At 44.3% G+C, this 16,006-nt stretch overlaps 1 protein-coding gene across 2 annotated transcripts in view; it reads right to left on the minus strand.

Annotated features, from left to right (window-relative positions):
* Positions 1-307: 307 nt before the first annotated feature.
* Positions 308-16,006, minus strand: part of palm2akap2 (PALM2 and AKAP2 fusion) — a 109,626-nt gene continuing 93,927 nt past the window's right edge. Inside the window, exons 10-17 of one of the 2 annotated variants that reach the window (XM_085793813.1) lie at positions 14,809-15,030; positions 14,141-14,503; positions 7,366-7,464; positions 7,161-7,262; positions 5,579-6,992; positions 5,105-5,283; positions 4,237-4,275; positions 308-2,994 (exon numbers count right to left, since the gene is read on the minus strand). In XM_085793813.1, coding sequence (XP_085649939.1) covers positions 2,848-2,994; positions 4,237-4,275; positions 5,105-5,283; positions 5,579-6,992; positions 7,161-7,262; positions 7,366-7,464; positions 14,141-14,503; positions 14,809-15,030 — 2,565 coding nt within the window. In that variant the 3' untranslated portion in view covers positions 308-2,847. The remainder of the gene's footprint in view (positions 2,995-4,236; positions 4,276-5,104; positions 5,284-5,578; positions 6,993-7,160; positions 7,263-7,365; positions 7,465-14,140; positions 14,504-14,808; positions 15,031-16,006) is intronic. The other variant, XM_085793814.1, reaches the window with a different exon arrangement.

Here is a 16,006-nt window from a genome sequence, read left to right on the forward strand (position 1 = left end):
GGGGGGGTAATGGCGTCCTTTAAAGCATACACGTGTGTGCCTGTGTGCAATGACACAGGTTTACAGTGTGCTGCAGCAGCTACAGTAAACATCGCCTCTTGCTATTGAAAACTCAAATTGTGCTGTGAGTAAAGCTCAGATACACCATAGGCCTCTGTAAAACAATCACTCATCACTAAGGATCTGGATTTGTCTTTGTCGTCGGGAAATCATGAACACCAGTGTGAAAAGTGCTTTTATTGTCTGATTGATTCTTCTTTTTTTGTGTGTGTGGCAAAAATTATTGTCAAATCAGTATCAGTGACACTTTGTTTTGTATTTCTCACTCTACACCAGTCTTTTAAATACTTTTTTTTTTCCATTTTCATATATATTATTATTAAAAGTGTATAAAACAAGAACAAGGATGATTCTGTTGAATCACTGTGAGTTTTTTCTTTTAGTTTCCGAGGGGAAATGGGCACATCGGCATGACATTCCCAGCCAAGAGGAATTTGACCTCGTGCACAGGGCTGTCCTAATAAATACAACACAGGTGATTTATTCTCAGGGGGTTAGCATGTGCCCCGTCAATTTCTGTTTTCATATTTTGTGCAAGTTTACCTCAGTGTATGTTTTGTGTTTCAGGCGTTTTTGTCTGAGGGTTTTTTTTCTTATTCAGTGTGTGAGCAGACGCAGAGGTCGGCGCCTCACTGAAGGACACTTGGACAGGACACACTGGTGATCGCAACTGTAAGCTTTGGTTTTTTTTTTTACAGAGAACAACCAACCTCCTGATATCCTAAATGCTGGATAAAATCTCAAAGGCTTCAAAATAAAAGACTAAAAGGTAGAACAATTTAGCTACTTTTCAGTTAAAGTGGTTCAGAAACACCGTTCTCTACATCTCTACTTTCAGTCCTCATCTCATGACACTCCTATAGGCCTCCTTGGATTAATCCGACTGTGTCCGCAGCACGTTTAGTGTTCATTAGTTCATTTTGAAGCTGAACCTTGTTTCCTAACACCTGGACGGTCCACAGTATCGTCAAAATCACAGAGGCCTGTATTGCCCGTAGTTTAACAAAACAGAAAATCACGTAATCCTGCGAAATCAAAAGCTCACAATATATACAGTAAAAAAAAACAGACAACCCAAACTTCCAGTATGTTAGTGACGTAGAGGTGAACAGAAGTCTGTTCGGCCTGTTGTACTGATAGTCTGTTGCCTTCTTTTTGCTGTTTGTTGTGTGCTTGTCTCAGGTAAGGAGAGGAGTGTAATGCCATGCGCACATAATCAGTACTTCTTAAATAGACCTAAAAGCTTAGGCTTGACTTGTATTTTCTCTAAGTAACAACATTCTGTTTTGGTATAACAATTTTTCTTTTTTTTTATAAAAAGCTTTTTCAATATTTCTCATCAAACTTTATCCTCAGCTAGCAAGGTATAGTATTTAGACGGCAGTTGCCCCACTGGAATCTCAACATACATGTTCAATATATCAAATACACAGTCCTACCTCAGTATAATACATAAAACAACTGCTTACATCAAGCACAGGTCAACAAAGCGGCGTAGCCAGCAAAGGTAAAATAAGTGATTTTTTTTTTTTAGAATATAAAACCCCTGACCCAGCCCTTTCATTAATACACACACACACACTGACTGAAGTGATACACACACGACCTGTAGTTAACCTCCCTCTCCTCCCCCCCTCTGTCTCCTTCCATCTGTAGGATAGTGTTTTGTAGACAGACTATCTAGCGTGGTTTGCTTATTGTCTCTAAAGCTCTACTGAAACTGTAGTTATACAGGATAGAAGAAGATAAGATACATCATACATTATCGTGCATTCAACACTTACTGACAGGTCTAAGGCAAAGTTGCACCTTGATGCTAGTTTTGCAGATTTCCCTCTCGAGCACTTAATGATTCAAGGACGCTGACCCTCAGGTCGGCACTTAAGATTTAACACAGATGCTTGGAAGGGATGCTGAGGCTCTGGCCAAAATGTCTGTTATAGCTGTACTGTGGTGTACTGTGGCACTGCAGGATGCAGAAGATAAAACTTTTACGGGTTCTGAGAGTGATGCTTTCGAGTCCCCCATTGGGCTTCAATGCAGGAAAACATCCCAGCCTCCCTGTAGTAAAGACTCTGAACTTACAGAAAACATGTCTGAGTGTGTGATGAGGCCTCGTTCTCCTTTCTAGCGCAACTTTCAGTCAGTTTCTCCACAGTCACTCTGCACGCACCTGCTTGTCTTCAGGATCTTTTTTTTTCTGTTCCTGTTGGTAATCAAACCTTTGCCACACATTCAATCGTGAAGATGCCCAAGGTTATTATATTCAAGCACATATTGCCAAAACCATCATCATCATCTTCAAGTCTCAGGCAACCTGTCAAAATAAAATCTTTAGATCTTCAGCCCATATTTCCACAATAAAATTGCAGATAAGTGAAAAAAAAAAAATCCTATGAATATTTAAATCATTCAGCGTCTACCCACTGGTAAAATCCCTCGGTTCCATATAAACTTCTGCAGAACGCTCGTTAACCACCGTAAAAAAAGCCTTTCAAAGTGTCTCTTGCGTCGCTGTCCTTTTTCCTTTTCATCAAACTCACACAACACTTCAAATGTCTCTCACATACTCAGTCTCTTCACGTACTGTACTTCAATCCTCAGGTCCAAAAATCACAACTTGATGCGGGGTCATGTGATCATCAGAATACTATTAGTAAAATAAATACTGTTTCCTTCCTTTGTCCTTTCTTCTCCTGTTTGCATTTTTCCTTCAGTCTCGTCAACCTCTTCTCTCTCATCCTCTTCTTTCTCCTCAGTCCCTTAACTGTCTCTAAAATGAGTTGTTTACTCCTCTTCTTCTTCTTCCTCCTCCTCCTCCTCCTCCTCCTCCTCTTCCTCTTCTTCCTCCCCATCTTCATTCGCGTAGATGCCGGCCTCCCACTTCAGCGCCATGTCGCTTTTCCTCCTGGTGACACGAGTGGCCTCCAGAACCTGGCGAACGTAAAAAAAACAACAGCCAATCAGATGGAAGCAACGTTCATGTTCAACAGTTCAGACAAACCCATGCTTTTCTTTTCCAAGCTCAAGGGAACACAAATCACAATCACAAAACGCACACCAGTGTGACTTCAATATGACATGCAGTGTTTGTCAAACACTGAGGGAGCGCTTGGTTAAATCATCCTGCAGCAAAGATTTTAAGACAAATGACCAAATGAAGCGCGCCTGCAACATTTGACAATAAAAACAAAGGCCATTTTACTCCTTCACAAGAAAAAATTCATGCTCAAACTGGTCCATAAATTCTTTCCTTGACTACTCTCCCTCACACACATGCTGAACACACACACACACTCTCATACGAACACATGAACCCATCTTCATGAATGGGGAAGTGCTCTTTGTAATGTAATGAACACAGTGAAGCTGAGGTGGATTCCGGGTAGCTGAGGTCTGACATTGTGGCTAAAGACCTTCACATAAGATGGTTTCTACAGTATATTACCGTTATCTATTTATCCTATTACAATCTATCAATCAATTGTGCACATATTTCATTTGGAATATTTTTGAAGTTGTTTTAATCTGTACTTTATATATTAGATATATAAACGAAACGTGTGCAATGGGGGAGGGATCAAAGATCACATCAAATCACAGGACAAGCACATGCAGCACCGACACCACAGAGCAGAACAATACAGCAGTGAGACCACAAGCAGACCTGGGATCAGAGTGAAAACATTTTAGGTTTCTTTCACGGAAATTGCTCAGTCTCTGCTTTTCAAACTAAATAATACATCCCCATGTATACTTTCTGCACCAGTGTCATGTCTGGAAGAGACCGAGTGACACGTCACAGTTAGTGTGTCTTAATGTTGACTCATCTATAAAGTGCACTTTCAATGGAGAACAAGAAATCCGGCTGGGACTCGTCTGTATTTGGGAACTTTCCCTTCTCTCTTGGTTGAACTGAAGTAAACCTCATGAAAACAAACAGCTTTGTAATCATATTCACATCACCCTGAATAAACAGTAATATAAAACTAACTATTGTTTTCCTAACGTTAGGGCCTAGATTATATGTTAATCTATGACTATAATCAATATTTCTTAAACTGTAACAGTACAAAATACACACAGGTATGTATTAGATTAAAGGAGACTTCAGTACAGTCTGACCCAGGTCTGTCAGTTAAGGCGGTTTGAGCAGGTTTCGGATGAAGCAGGTACCTCAGTGGTCACCTCGTTAGCCAGCAGCAAACGGGCATACTGACCGACCAGCAGGAGAGAGGCAACAATACACAAAGTCAACACATGAGATGTCATCATGGAGAAACAACAACAAACATCAGCAACGATCACACACTGCCTGCTGCAAAATGATCAGTTCAAGATACATTCAGTTCAATATCTTGAAAACAAATGACCACAATAACATGAATAAGACATATTGTTTTTTGCAGTATATGATTTCTTAGTGAATGAGTTAAACATGTGAGACATGAAGATATGATCACTTTCTAATTATGTAAAATGTTACAATTCTTCCATGACCTAATAATAATATATATATATAATAGACCTTTATTTTGAACACTCATTCTTAAAAAATGAGGATTAAAAGATCAACTCAGTTACACAAAAATAATATACAATGGAGTAAGGACAGAAATCCCCCTGTGACACTGACTTACTTTCTATTCCATGTCAACTGGGAAAGTCCCGTAGTGTTGTACAGTATTTGTTCATGGCAACACATCATGGAGCAAGGCATTCACCCACTCAGACACTACCAAAGCCAAATGAAGCTCGACACAGGGCAGAATAGTGTCAAAAGTTGTGGTCACCAGTCACCTTTGTGCTACTTTCACTTTTTGTTCCATATTCTCTGTGGCCAGACTTTAAACAAGAGCTCAACAAATGGCATTTTACTCTATTTGTTTGTGATTTCTTGAAGAAGTTGAAAGGTTTTTCATTGCTTAGATCTAACTGTGCCCTAACCTTAACTTTTTTTATTTCCTGTGTTTTCAGTCCTTTTGGTTTTTTGTGTTAAAACAAGTGCTGCTTTTTTTTATTTTCTCTGGGGTGTAATACTTACACTGTTGTCCTCCAGTTTCTCCCTCCTCTTCACCTTGTGTGTTTCATAATCTTCCATAAGTGTTTGCATGAAGTTTTTGGGTCTTGATCCTCCAGAGTCCTCGCTGCCGGCGTCAGACAGGGCTCCCTCTGAAGGCGAGGGTGAGACAGGTGGCGCAGGTCGAATCTTCTCAATCTTTCCTGCAGACACACAAATACACAGATAGACATGTTAGTTGGAAAGGATCACACTGAGCATGGGTGGTTTAGTAAAGCTTATCTTTGTACAACTGGTACACATTTCATTTCTCAAGTGTCGGTGTAAATAATAACATTAATGACACCCAATTTTTGTAGTTGAAATGAAAACTTTGCTGTAGAGAAGGTGCCACCGGTGTTCAATGAAACTATTATATTCTATCTTGAGGGAAGCATGAATGTCTGTACCAGATTTATGGCAATTAATAATAGAGGGATCATTAAAACACACACTGACCTGGTGCGGTCCTTGCTGTCAGCGTGAGTCTACTTGGCAGACTGTTACTCTTCATCTTATCTGCTGGGGTAATGGTGGATTGCCGCATCCCGGTCCTCACGGGCCCGTGACCGCTGCTGGCGGCGTGGCTGGGGCGGGCGACGACAACGGGCTGCGTCTCCCTCTGTTTCTTCAGCTCCTCCTCCCTCTGCTGGGCCGCTCGGATCTCCTCCTCAATCATGGACAGAGTCCGCTGCTTCTTGGAGCGCAGGCGGAACGGTCCGCTCGCCGCCTCCGCCTCGGGGGCTCGCGTCGCCGCCGTGCTGCGCAGTTCTGCTGCCTCGGAGTATTTACTGAAGTAGCTGAACTCTGATTTTTCTGGGCTTGGAGGAGAAGGGGGACGGTAGACCGGGGTGGGCCTGGAGACGGGCGCTGCCGAGCCGGGAGCCGGAGCCGGGGCCGGAGCAGGGGTGGAGGAGGCGAGCGCTCTGGCGTAAGAAGACTGGATTTTGATCCTGGGGCCTCCGTCTTTAGGTCTTTGTGGAGGTGAGACGGGCTGAGAAGGTGGAGGAGAAGGCGTCTGGAGCTGCGGCTGCTGCTGCTGCTGCTGCTGCTGCTGCGGCTCAGCGGGATTCTCTTGGAAAACGACTCTGACCTCTGGCCGTCTGTCTGGCTGAGGGGACGGGTTGGATGGAGCAGGACTGGAGGAGACAGGAGACTGGAGACTCGGAGCTCCGCCGGAAGACACAGGGGAGACTGGCACTGGGCTGCTTGTAGAGGATGGAGACACGGGGGTGCTGAGCTGCGAAGAGTTAAATTCAGACGGCTGCCACTCCTCTCCATTCTGAGCAGCGAGGGCGTTCTGTATGGCATTTTGCACGAGCACCCCGGCATGGAACTCCAGCTCGTCTTCTGTGGGACCACCGCCGGTCTGCCCGTTGACTGGCGTGGTGGGCTGGGGGGTGGGAGGTGACACCGGTGTGAGTGGCAACGGGGTAGGGGGTAGCGAAGCCCCGCTGTCGGACACGTTGTCCAAGCTAAACACGGTCGTGTCCTGAGAGCGGACAGATAACTCGTCCAATCCTGAGTCAGACTCCTCGGGGTGAAAATGACCCTTCCCCTCCTCCTCCTCGCGCAGGATTGTCATCACGGCTCGCGCGCACGTGAACTCTCCGCCGATGCCTTCGTCGGACCAGGTCACATGGCTCTCTCCGGTTTCGGCGACAAAGTCACTGCTCCCCAGGCTGCTCCTGATTACGGTTTTGGTGAAAGGTTTGGCGGAGTATATCTGAGGGGTTATGTCCTTCCTGGTGGTCTCCCCTTGCAGAAACTGCTTCCTGGCAGACGAGAAGTCGATCTGCTTCTCCACAATGTCCTCCTTCCTGGATAGTTCTGACCCAGGGCTCATCATTGTGGGAGGACCTGACACCTGCAGCTGGAAATAGAGATGGAAAGACAGAATAGTGGAACGTTAGGAGAAGAGAGGTGGGTACTGAGAATCTGAGCAAAATAGAAAAACAAATCACCCTAAGGTAAGACATGCAAGCTCAACAACATCTTCATTCATACTGTGCATCATGGTTGGTATATCTCCTCATGTTACCTGTGTATATACATAAGGGTGAGTCTGTTTCTGCTGTTTTCTCTCCTGGTATTTCCTGAGAGACTCCAGTTTATCGGCCTGCAGCTGATCTTCCAATGGAACCTTTGAAAGAATCAATGAGCCGACCAGAAGAATCAGTCAATTGTTTTTTTTTCGGGGAGCAATGGAGTTCAAATTGAAAACAGAGATTTCAATGGGAAAATACCTCCTGAGGAGGGTTCCACCAGCGCTGGGCGATCCCAGGGTTTTTCTTCACGGCCTGGTCTTTGATCAGCTCCTGGCGCTCACGCTCCAACTCTTGAACCTGACAGGGACAGAGACATATGAATAAGATTGTCACAAAGAAATCAGCCATTAGGATCAGCTTTTCATTACATATCAATTCACAGGAAAAAAAACATCTATGCATGTTTGGTATTTGTAACTAGAGTCCACTGCCAGTATCAATTGACTTAATCAAATTTTCTTCTAAATGGTTATGACTTCCTTATCTATGAGGAAAATATGACCACAGCTAAGCTTTTGAGCACGTCTGTCAAAGCATGTCCTCAGGTTCGGGTTAGGACAGTTTCAAAATGATTCCCTTGAGGCTGTATTTTTAGATTTTATGATTGAACATGACATATGATATAACTAACAGAGTGTACCTTAAAGCCCCTGTACAGACTTTTCATTTAGTGTTGATTTTGGCGGCCCCTGTGGACGAAAGCGGCGGAATGAAGACTGCATTTCCCACTGTCATGAAAACGTTTGTCTGGCCGGCGCGTGTAGATTTATTTTGGAAATGTCGGAAAGAAGACGGGACTTGCTTTTTTTCTTTTTTTAGCAGCGTAATGTTAGCCTCGTAAACCAGCCTCTCGCGGAAATGCATTTCATTTCATTTCTCAGGAGAGTCTGGCCTCATCCCCCCTCTAAGCGTCTGGGGTGGGCGGGAGCTGGGCAGGAGTAGTAGCAAAGGCGGTTTAATATCTTTGGTAGTAGCGTTGACAGACAACCCCCAATCAGCAAGTTGGTGTAGTGACGGGGCTTTGCACCAGTCGGTCCCTGATTGGCCAATGTGCTGTGTCAATCACAGCAGGCGACGCTGATTGGCTCGGCCTTCTGAGGGTTTCAGTCCAAACGCTTAGAATGGGGATGAGGCCAGACTCTCCCTCAGAATGAAATGAAATGCACTTCCGCGAGAGGCTGGTTTACGAGGCTAGCGTAATGTATCTATTGGTATCGTTTCGTCAGTGGTCCGACCCGACCATGCCTTCCAGAGGTATAGAATTAGACTACTTAGAAATAGCCTATCTTCACACTGATGGGCTCATTTGCTGTTGTAGGTAACAGAGACACATCAGCAGAAACCAGAGACTTTTGCGTATCCAGTTAAAAGCTCCGTACAGGGGCTTTAAAATAACTTTGTGCATTTTTCATTCCACACTATGGATAAACTTGTGCTTATTTCCACATTTTGTGCTGAATTGTTACATAAATAGAAAGAGGAAAAGAAATTATAGCTGCTGCGCAGCGATGGGTCGGGTCCGGGCTACTTTTGGGCAAATTTAGGCAATTCTGAGCAACAAACAGGAGAATAGGAAGACTAGACAGTTGACCTTATAATGTTCAATTTGCATCAGTTGAGGATTGAACCCACAACCTCGGGAACCAAAGACCGTTGTCTATCGCACTGAGCTAATTGACAAGTGGCATACAACAGTGGCTTCACAAATTGAGTAAGCCATTCACTGTCGTGCAGGCAGATTTGAAACCTCAGTAAAAAGAAAAATCCGTTTTTGAGGTAAAATAATGATATGTATTTGTCAAACATCTACTATGAATCTAAGATGTTAGGAGCCTTTGCACATGGTCCAGTCCAAGCTATTTGGATTTTTAAACTTAGAGGCTTGCTGTGATGCCACCATTAGGACAATTGTCTTGTATTTCATGTTGAGGACATCTGACATATCAATCTGTCATCATCATCATCATCATCACCCTTGCTGGGTCTCGAACTCACAACCTCTGACACCAAGAACCAGCTCCTAACTCGCTGAGCTAATTGGCTGGTAGTGAGACCTGCTGTGTAGCTTCATTTATCCACTCAGGTGAGTCAGTGCCCGGGCAGCTGTTGTGAACGCAGATTTCAAAAATGGTCAAAAAGTCAGAAATTCTGTTATCTAAACAAAAATCTGTTAATACATAAATTGCATCTAGACAGCAAAACAGCATGAGGACATGTGACATTTTGATCTGTCATCATCATCATGACCCTTGCTGGGTCTCGAACCCACAGCCTCTGACACCAAGAATCAGCTCTTAACTCGCTGAGCTAATTAGCTGGTAGTGAGACCTGCTGTGTAGCTTCATTTATCCACTCAGGTGAGCCAGTGCCCGGGCAGCTGTTGTGATGAAATGGTCAAAAGTCAGAAATTCAGTCATCTAAACAAAAATCTGATAATACATAAATTGCATCTTGACAGCATGGAAATGTTGGTGATTTGTTTTTAATGATAAGTGTTTTGCTTCATAAGAGAAAATCTGATGTTTATAAATTCCACACTCACATTGACTGCAGTTGTTCCCATGAGAGCAGAATTCAAAATGTTCTAGAAAATTCAGTTTTTGAGATAAAATTCTGATATTTGCCAAACTTCATCAACCATGACTCCAGAATATTTTCATTTTTTTTCAGGAAGTTTGAAAATGTATTTAGCAAGAATTTGATGGTATATGTTTACAGTACTGTTTACAGTCAAACGTTTTCATGCACTGTAGGCTCAATTTTTGCTTAATCAAAAATCCGAGAAACAAGTTTTGTGGAGGACGGTCTGGAGATGCTCTGTAGCAAGTTTGGTGACAATTGAGCAAAAATTGTGGGAGGAGATACATTTTAAAAGTTTTACAGTTATTGAAAAAAACAGAGTGATGGACTTCATAATTTGTAATAAGTTTAAGTTGACAAAAGTTTCAGCAGTATTGAGGCTACATTGTGGTGAAGTTTCAACACTGTAGCATCTACCGTTGGTTTGGTAGGAATTTTTAAAGTTTTTAAATTTAAACGCTTATTGTGCCCCCTCTAGGAGGGGGGGGGCACATGTCCTTGGAGTTGAGTGAATCTGGCATGGGACTGAACCTTTGTGCAAAGTTTGGTGAGTCTTCGCCCATGGGAAGTATGACTTCCTTGGAAGAAGAAAGAAAGAAAGAAAGAAGAAGAAGAAGAAGAAGAAGAAGAAGAAGAATTCCTAGGAATACAATAGTGTCCTGGCAGCTGCGCTGCCCGGACCCTAATTAAATTAAATTACATTTTATAAGACAAACTTTTGATTTTAGTGTTAACAAAACAGTTTGCATCAATATTAGTCCATGAGCCAAGACCCCAAAATTGGCCTCCCGCAATCGAACGGGTGGGCAATTTCTAGTTTGTTTTTTTGACTTGGTAGACATCTCTAGTGAACAGTTTGGCATGATAACCATTGCAAACAGGTAGCTTAGTGGTGGTTATCATGTGTTGAATAGGTGGACCGGTAGAGTGGAAACTTGAAAACTGTGTATAGCGCTTGTTCGGTATTATGCTGTTTGTTGACCACTCAGGGTGCCTAAATCACTTCAAGGATGTTTTTCCCTTTTATCAAGACCCTACTATTAATAATAATAGACTCACCTCAGGAATATGTGAATCAAAATGTGATAAAAATTAGAACATACACATGAAATAGCCAACGTTTTTAGAGTGTTTTACTTTTCATGCAATAACAAGAACAAACAAATATTTTTTTTACATAATTAAAATCAACTAAAGAGCTTGCTCCTCCTGTCACAAATAATGTGGAGCATACTGCCAGTACAGTATTTCAAGAGTCCCTCTGTCAACGACCTACGCCTGGCCAACAGCCTGAACGAGTTCTACTGCCGCTTAGAAAGACAATGGGACAGACCTGATATCCCCCACACCTCCGACCACCAGCTATCGATCAGCAACAGCTCCTCCACACCTGGATCACCTACACAGCCCCACACCCCAGAGCCACCCTCCCCCACACCTCTCACACCTCTCTCCATCATACAAATCAAATCAAATCAAAGAAGGAGAGGTGAAGAGACTGTTTAAACGGCTGAACCCCTGCAAAGCTGCAGGCCCAAACTCTAGCCATGTTCCTACTAAAATCAGCGGGTCAACGCAGGTTTTTTAAATGTGGGTCGACCCGCTAACAATCGGCATTTGGCTCCTTTCTCATTGACCAAAATGAGCCGGGTCTGTCTGTCTAACCCCAGCATAAACTAGTCGCCCCACTTTCATTCGCAGTGTGAGAAACACCGTGTCATGCCCCAGCCGCCCACCACGGAGGACAGCGAGTCTGCCGCGGCCGCCTTATGATGGGCGTCCGCGGCACAACATGTCAGTTAAACAGACTGTCGCTTCTTTTTTTTCAATCTTTTTTGGTCAGTGTTCTTTGATCTTTTGATCAAATCCCAGTCTTGAATGCAAGCAGAGTTTTGTTTTGGTAGCCTACGTGAGACGCGACTGGTGCGATGATGTGGCGTCACGTAACGCCCAATGTCATATAAATTAGCAGGTTGAGCCGGGTCTGGTGTTCCCACTGCAAGCCGATCAGAGCCGGGCCGATTTAAGGCGATTTTAACCCGCGTCTCTTGCCGAGTCATTTGACGCGGGTCGACGGGGGAGCATACATCAGTCCGACTGCCCAGAAGTGCTACAGTGTTAAGGTTAGGTTTAGGGTAAGGTTGAGGGTTAGGGCTACTTAAGTCGGAGAAATGGGAGGTCGGACTAATGGACGCAAAAATAAAGAAATGTATGGTCGGAGAAATGGGTAGTCAGACAGATGTCCCGGGTTGACGCGGGTCGGTGCGCCTTTCTCTCTGCCACTAAAAGCCGATTGTTTCTGGGTTTAAACGGGTTTTTTGGCCAGTGGGAAAGGAGTATAAGTCTCCCCCTCCTCCCTGAAGCACTGAGCCAATCAGCTGTCTCCGGTGTTCACACACATTTTTAACACCTCACTGGAGACCTGTCATGTGCCAGCTTGCTTCAAGGCCTCAGCCATTGCTCCAGTTCCCAAAAAGACAAGGCTCACAGGCCTTAATGACTACAGACCCGTTGCTCTGACTTCTTTTGACTCTGACTTTTGAGTGCCTCGTCTTGACCCACCTTACATTACAGTTCACCTACAGAGCCAACAGATCTGTAGATGATGCTGTAAACATGGCCCACTTCATCCTCCAGCACCTGGACTCCCCAGGATCCTACGCCAGGATACTGTTTGTGGACTTCAGCTCTGCCTTCAATACGATCATCCCAGCTCTGCTCCGTGACAAGCTCTCCCAGCTTAATGTGCCTAATTCCATGTGCAGGTGGATTACTGACTTCCTGACAGACAGACGGCAGTTGGTGAGGCTGGGGAAGCATGTCTCTGACACCCAGACCATCAGCACTGGATCCCCTCAAGGGATTTCTCCTCTGCTGTTCTCCCTGTACACCAACAGCTGCACATCTGGACACCAGTCTGTCAAGCTCCTGAAATTTGCTGACACCACCCTCATCGGCCTCATCTCTGATGGGGACGAGTCGGCCTACAGGAGCAAGATGGACCGTCTGGTGTCCTGGTGCAGCATGAACAACCTGGAGCTGAACGCTCTGAAGACAGTGGAGATGATAGTGGACTTCAGAAAGGACCAAGCTGCCATCCCCCCTGTCATCCTTTGTGACTCTACAGCGACCCTGGTTGAGTCCTTCTGCTTCCTGGGCACCACCATCTCCCAGGAGCTCAAATGGGAGCAGAACATCAGCTCCCTCACCAAGAAGGCTCAGCAGAGGATATACTTCCTGCTGCAGCTGAAGAAGTTTCACCTTCCTGTGAAGATGCTGGTGAACTTCTACACTGCCACCATTGAATCCATCTTCACATCCTCCATGACAGTCTGGTGTGCTGCAGCTCCGGCCAGAGACAAGGCCAAACTGCAGCGTGTCATTCACTCTGCCCAGAGGACGATCGACTGCAGCCTCCCATCTCTTCAAGAGCTGTACATCTCCAGGACCCGGAGACCAGAGCCAGAATTGCTGCTGACCCCTCTCACCCTGGACACAAACTCTTCCAGTCCCACCCCTCTGGCAAAAGGCTCTGGTCCATCCGGACCAGGACCTCACACCACAAGAACAGTTTCTTCGTCTCTGCAGTCAGCCTAATGAACAATGCCCCAGTTCCCCCTAAATAACCCTAAACCTATGGATGTAACATGCTATAATGTTAATGTCATCTTTACTCACTACATCTTAGCCTTCTTAACCTTGGATGTATATATAAACCATTAAAAATGTTCCCTGTATAATATGATTTCACAAAAGTCCTCTGCTACTTTCTGCTAACAGCAGTATTAAAGCTGATTTTCCCCCTCGCTCCCTCATGCACCCAGTGGAATTAGCGCCAACTAGTGGTGCAAACAAATATTATCTGCAGGGCCTTTCTGCAACTGCAAAGGTGCTCTAAATCATCAGTAGTGGCACACAAATTATGAAATGTGCAACATCGGAGAATGGCCATAATTGGTGTATATGGCATTTTTATGGTCAAAATAGTGAATGCATGATAAATATTGTTAAGCTACTCTTGTGCAAAGGTTATCATACCAATTAATAATATGGACATATATAGGAATAATAAAATAGCAACAAAAATTTGCCCACCCTTTCGATTGCGATTGGTGGTCTGGCTCATGGACTATATTATGCATATTATTTATCAAATGCATATTGTTTATTGTCTTTTTATATACAGTCTATGATTATGCATTATACAACAAGCTCACAGTCAGACTTTTGCCAAAGATAATAACCACTATTTGACTTTACAGGCACTAATTTGTCTCAACAAAAATATCGGTGTGTGTTTATTTACAGTATGTGAATGCTGTGTATTAACACACAAGCATGTGTGTGAATACTGTATCTGCTGTGTGTGACACATGATCTGCCAGCTGTTTACCTCCTCTGTGGGTCGTCTCCTCGTCACCCTGACCTGCTGCTCCTCTCCAGGGGTGAAGAGTTTTGCTGGTCGTCTCTCCTCCTGGAACGCTCTCAGCTCAAACTTGGCCCTGCCGCTGCCCAACTCCTCCCCCTGCACGTGGCCGTTGGTTCTGACGGCAGAGTCGTCCTGGTGGATGAACGTTGTCTGTCTCTGCCCTTCCACAACGATCGACTGGTGATTGACAGGAAAGGAGCTTGACACGCAGACGGACGCAGAGTTTCCGTCGATGCTGATTGGTTTGGCGTGGGCTGTCGGAGAAGAGTTTCCATTGGTGGGTGTTTCAGAGGCTGCATCTAACACCTGGTCCAGGTAACAGATCTCCTGTAAACAGAACAAATGATCAAACTGCTGCAGTGGACATATGAGATTAATCAAACTATTACTATTCCTACAATAGCGCTGAAGGAGGCAAATCCCTCTCTGTTTTGGTTAATATAGCTAAGATACTGAAAAAATAAAAGACAGAACAGAGACAAAAAACATTCCCTTAAACTGTGACATTGCAATCACCACTTAGCCCAAAATAAATGGACACATGTCAAAGTATTCTATGTGGACATTTGCCAGCAAGTCCCAGAAAAGAAAAGAAATAAAGAAAGTGTTGATCTTGTTCAGAGTTTGCATACCTGAACCACGTCACTGTCAGGAGTCTCTACTTTCACGCTGGCTCCACTGTGGGTTCGGTTAGTGGGGCTGCTGAGGCAGCCATGTTGGATCTGCTGGCTCTCCAGTTCCATGGTTGCAGGCCTGTCAGTGATAACGCTGACCGATTCCTGGAAACTGACACTCTTCAGGGCTCGCTCTCTCGGTATTGAGTCACTGACATCCTCGGCCGCCCGCCACGATTTCTGTGTCAACAAACAAACAAAGACATGTGGTTCAGAGGCAGAGTCTGGAGGAGCTTTACTCTCTGTCGCCTGATCAGTAAGAACATTTTGCTCGTATTCGAAATCAATGACAAGTCTTTAGCACAGAAAGGTCAGAATCTTCGTTTTCTCTCTAAACAACGCACGCACACATCCCACACAATCAGTAAATCTGTCTGTCTGCATTGCAGTAATACAGAGTAGAAGCTCTGCAGCAGGAGTGTGTTGTGATTGGTTCCCACCACTAGGGGGTGGCAACTCACACACTGCTGCTTTATGACAGACCACAACATTACAACTGCATCTTGGTTTAAAGACCCTCATACTTGTGTAAGTGAATGAGTTTACTGTGACAAATAAAACAGAAATTCACCCTCTCGTCTTACTGAAAGTATATTACACCCAGATAAACCAGATAATGCAATATGAAGATGTTACATTAACCATCTAGCTTTTTATAATATAAAACAAAACACATCTATTGTTTTTTGACCCTTTGAGTGTCCTGTTGAAAGGAAACACTGTTAGACACGCAGACCATGCAGGGATCGAACCTGCGTCCTTGTGTCTTTGTGAACTATCTATCCGACACATTCCAGACCCACTGTTGAGAGGCTACACACTCCTGTTTTTATTGACCTTTCTGTAACAAATAGTCCACTGACTTCCTGTTTTATTACCTTGTACTCATTACACCTCTAAGGATGTGTTTACTTCCATGAGGAGCTATTGACCCCAGTCTTTGTAATATGTGAGTGCGTGCGTGTGTGTATGTGGACTTAATGAGGATCACTTGAGTGAATAAGGTCACTGTTCAGCTAAATCACACACAGCCATGAGGAGGATGTCTCAGCATTTTAGCTCCTCTTACATCTCAAGCTTCAGACACACTACCAGACTGTGTCTCAGTGATATTAATGGACATTTCTACTGATCTCAAGTAGCGACATGAGGTGTT

The sequence above is a fragment of the Trachurus japonicus genome, chromosome 12 (genome assembly GCF_045865225.1).
Source record: "Trachurus japonicus isolate A0001 chromosome 12, Traja_1.0".
Lineage (NCBI taxonomy): Eukaryota > Metazoa > Chordata > Actinopteri > Carangiformes > Carangidae > Trachurus > Trachurus japonicus.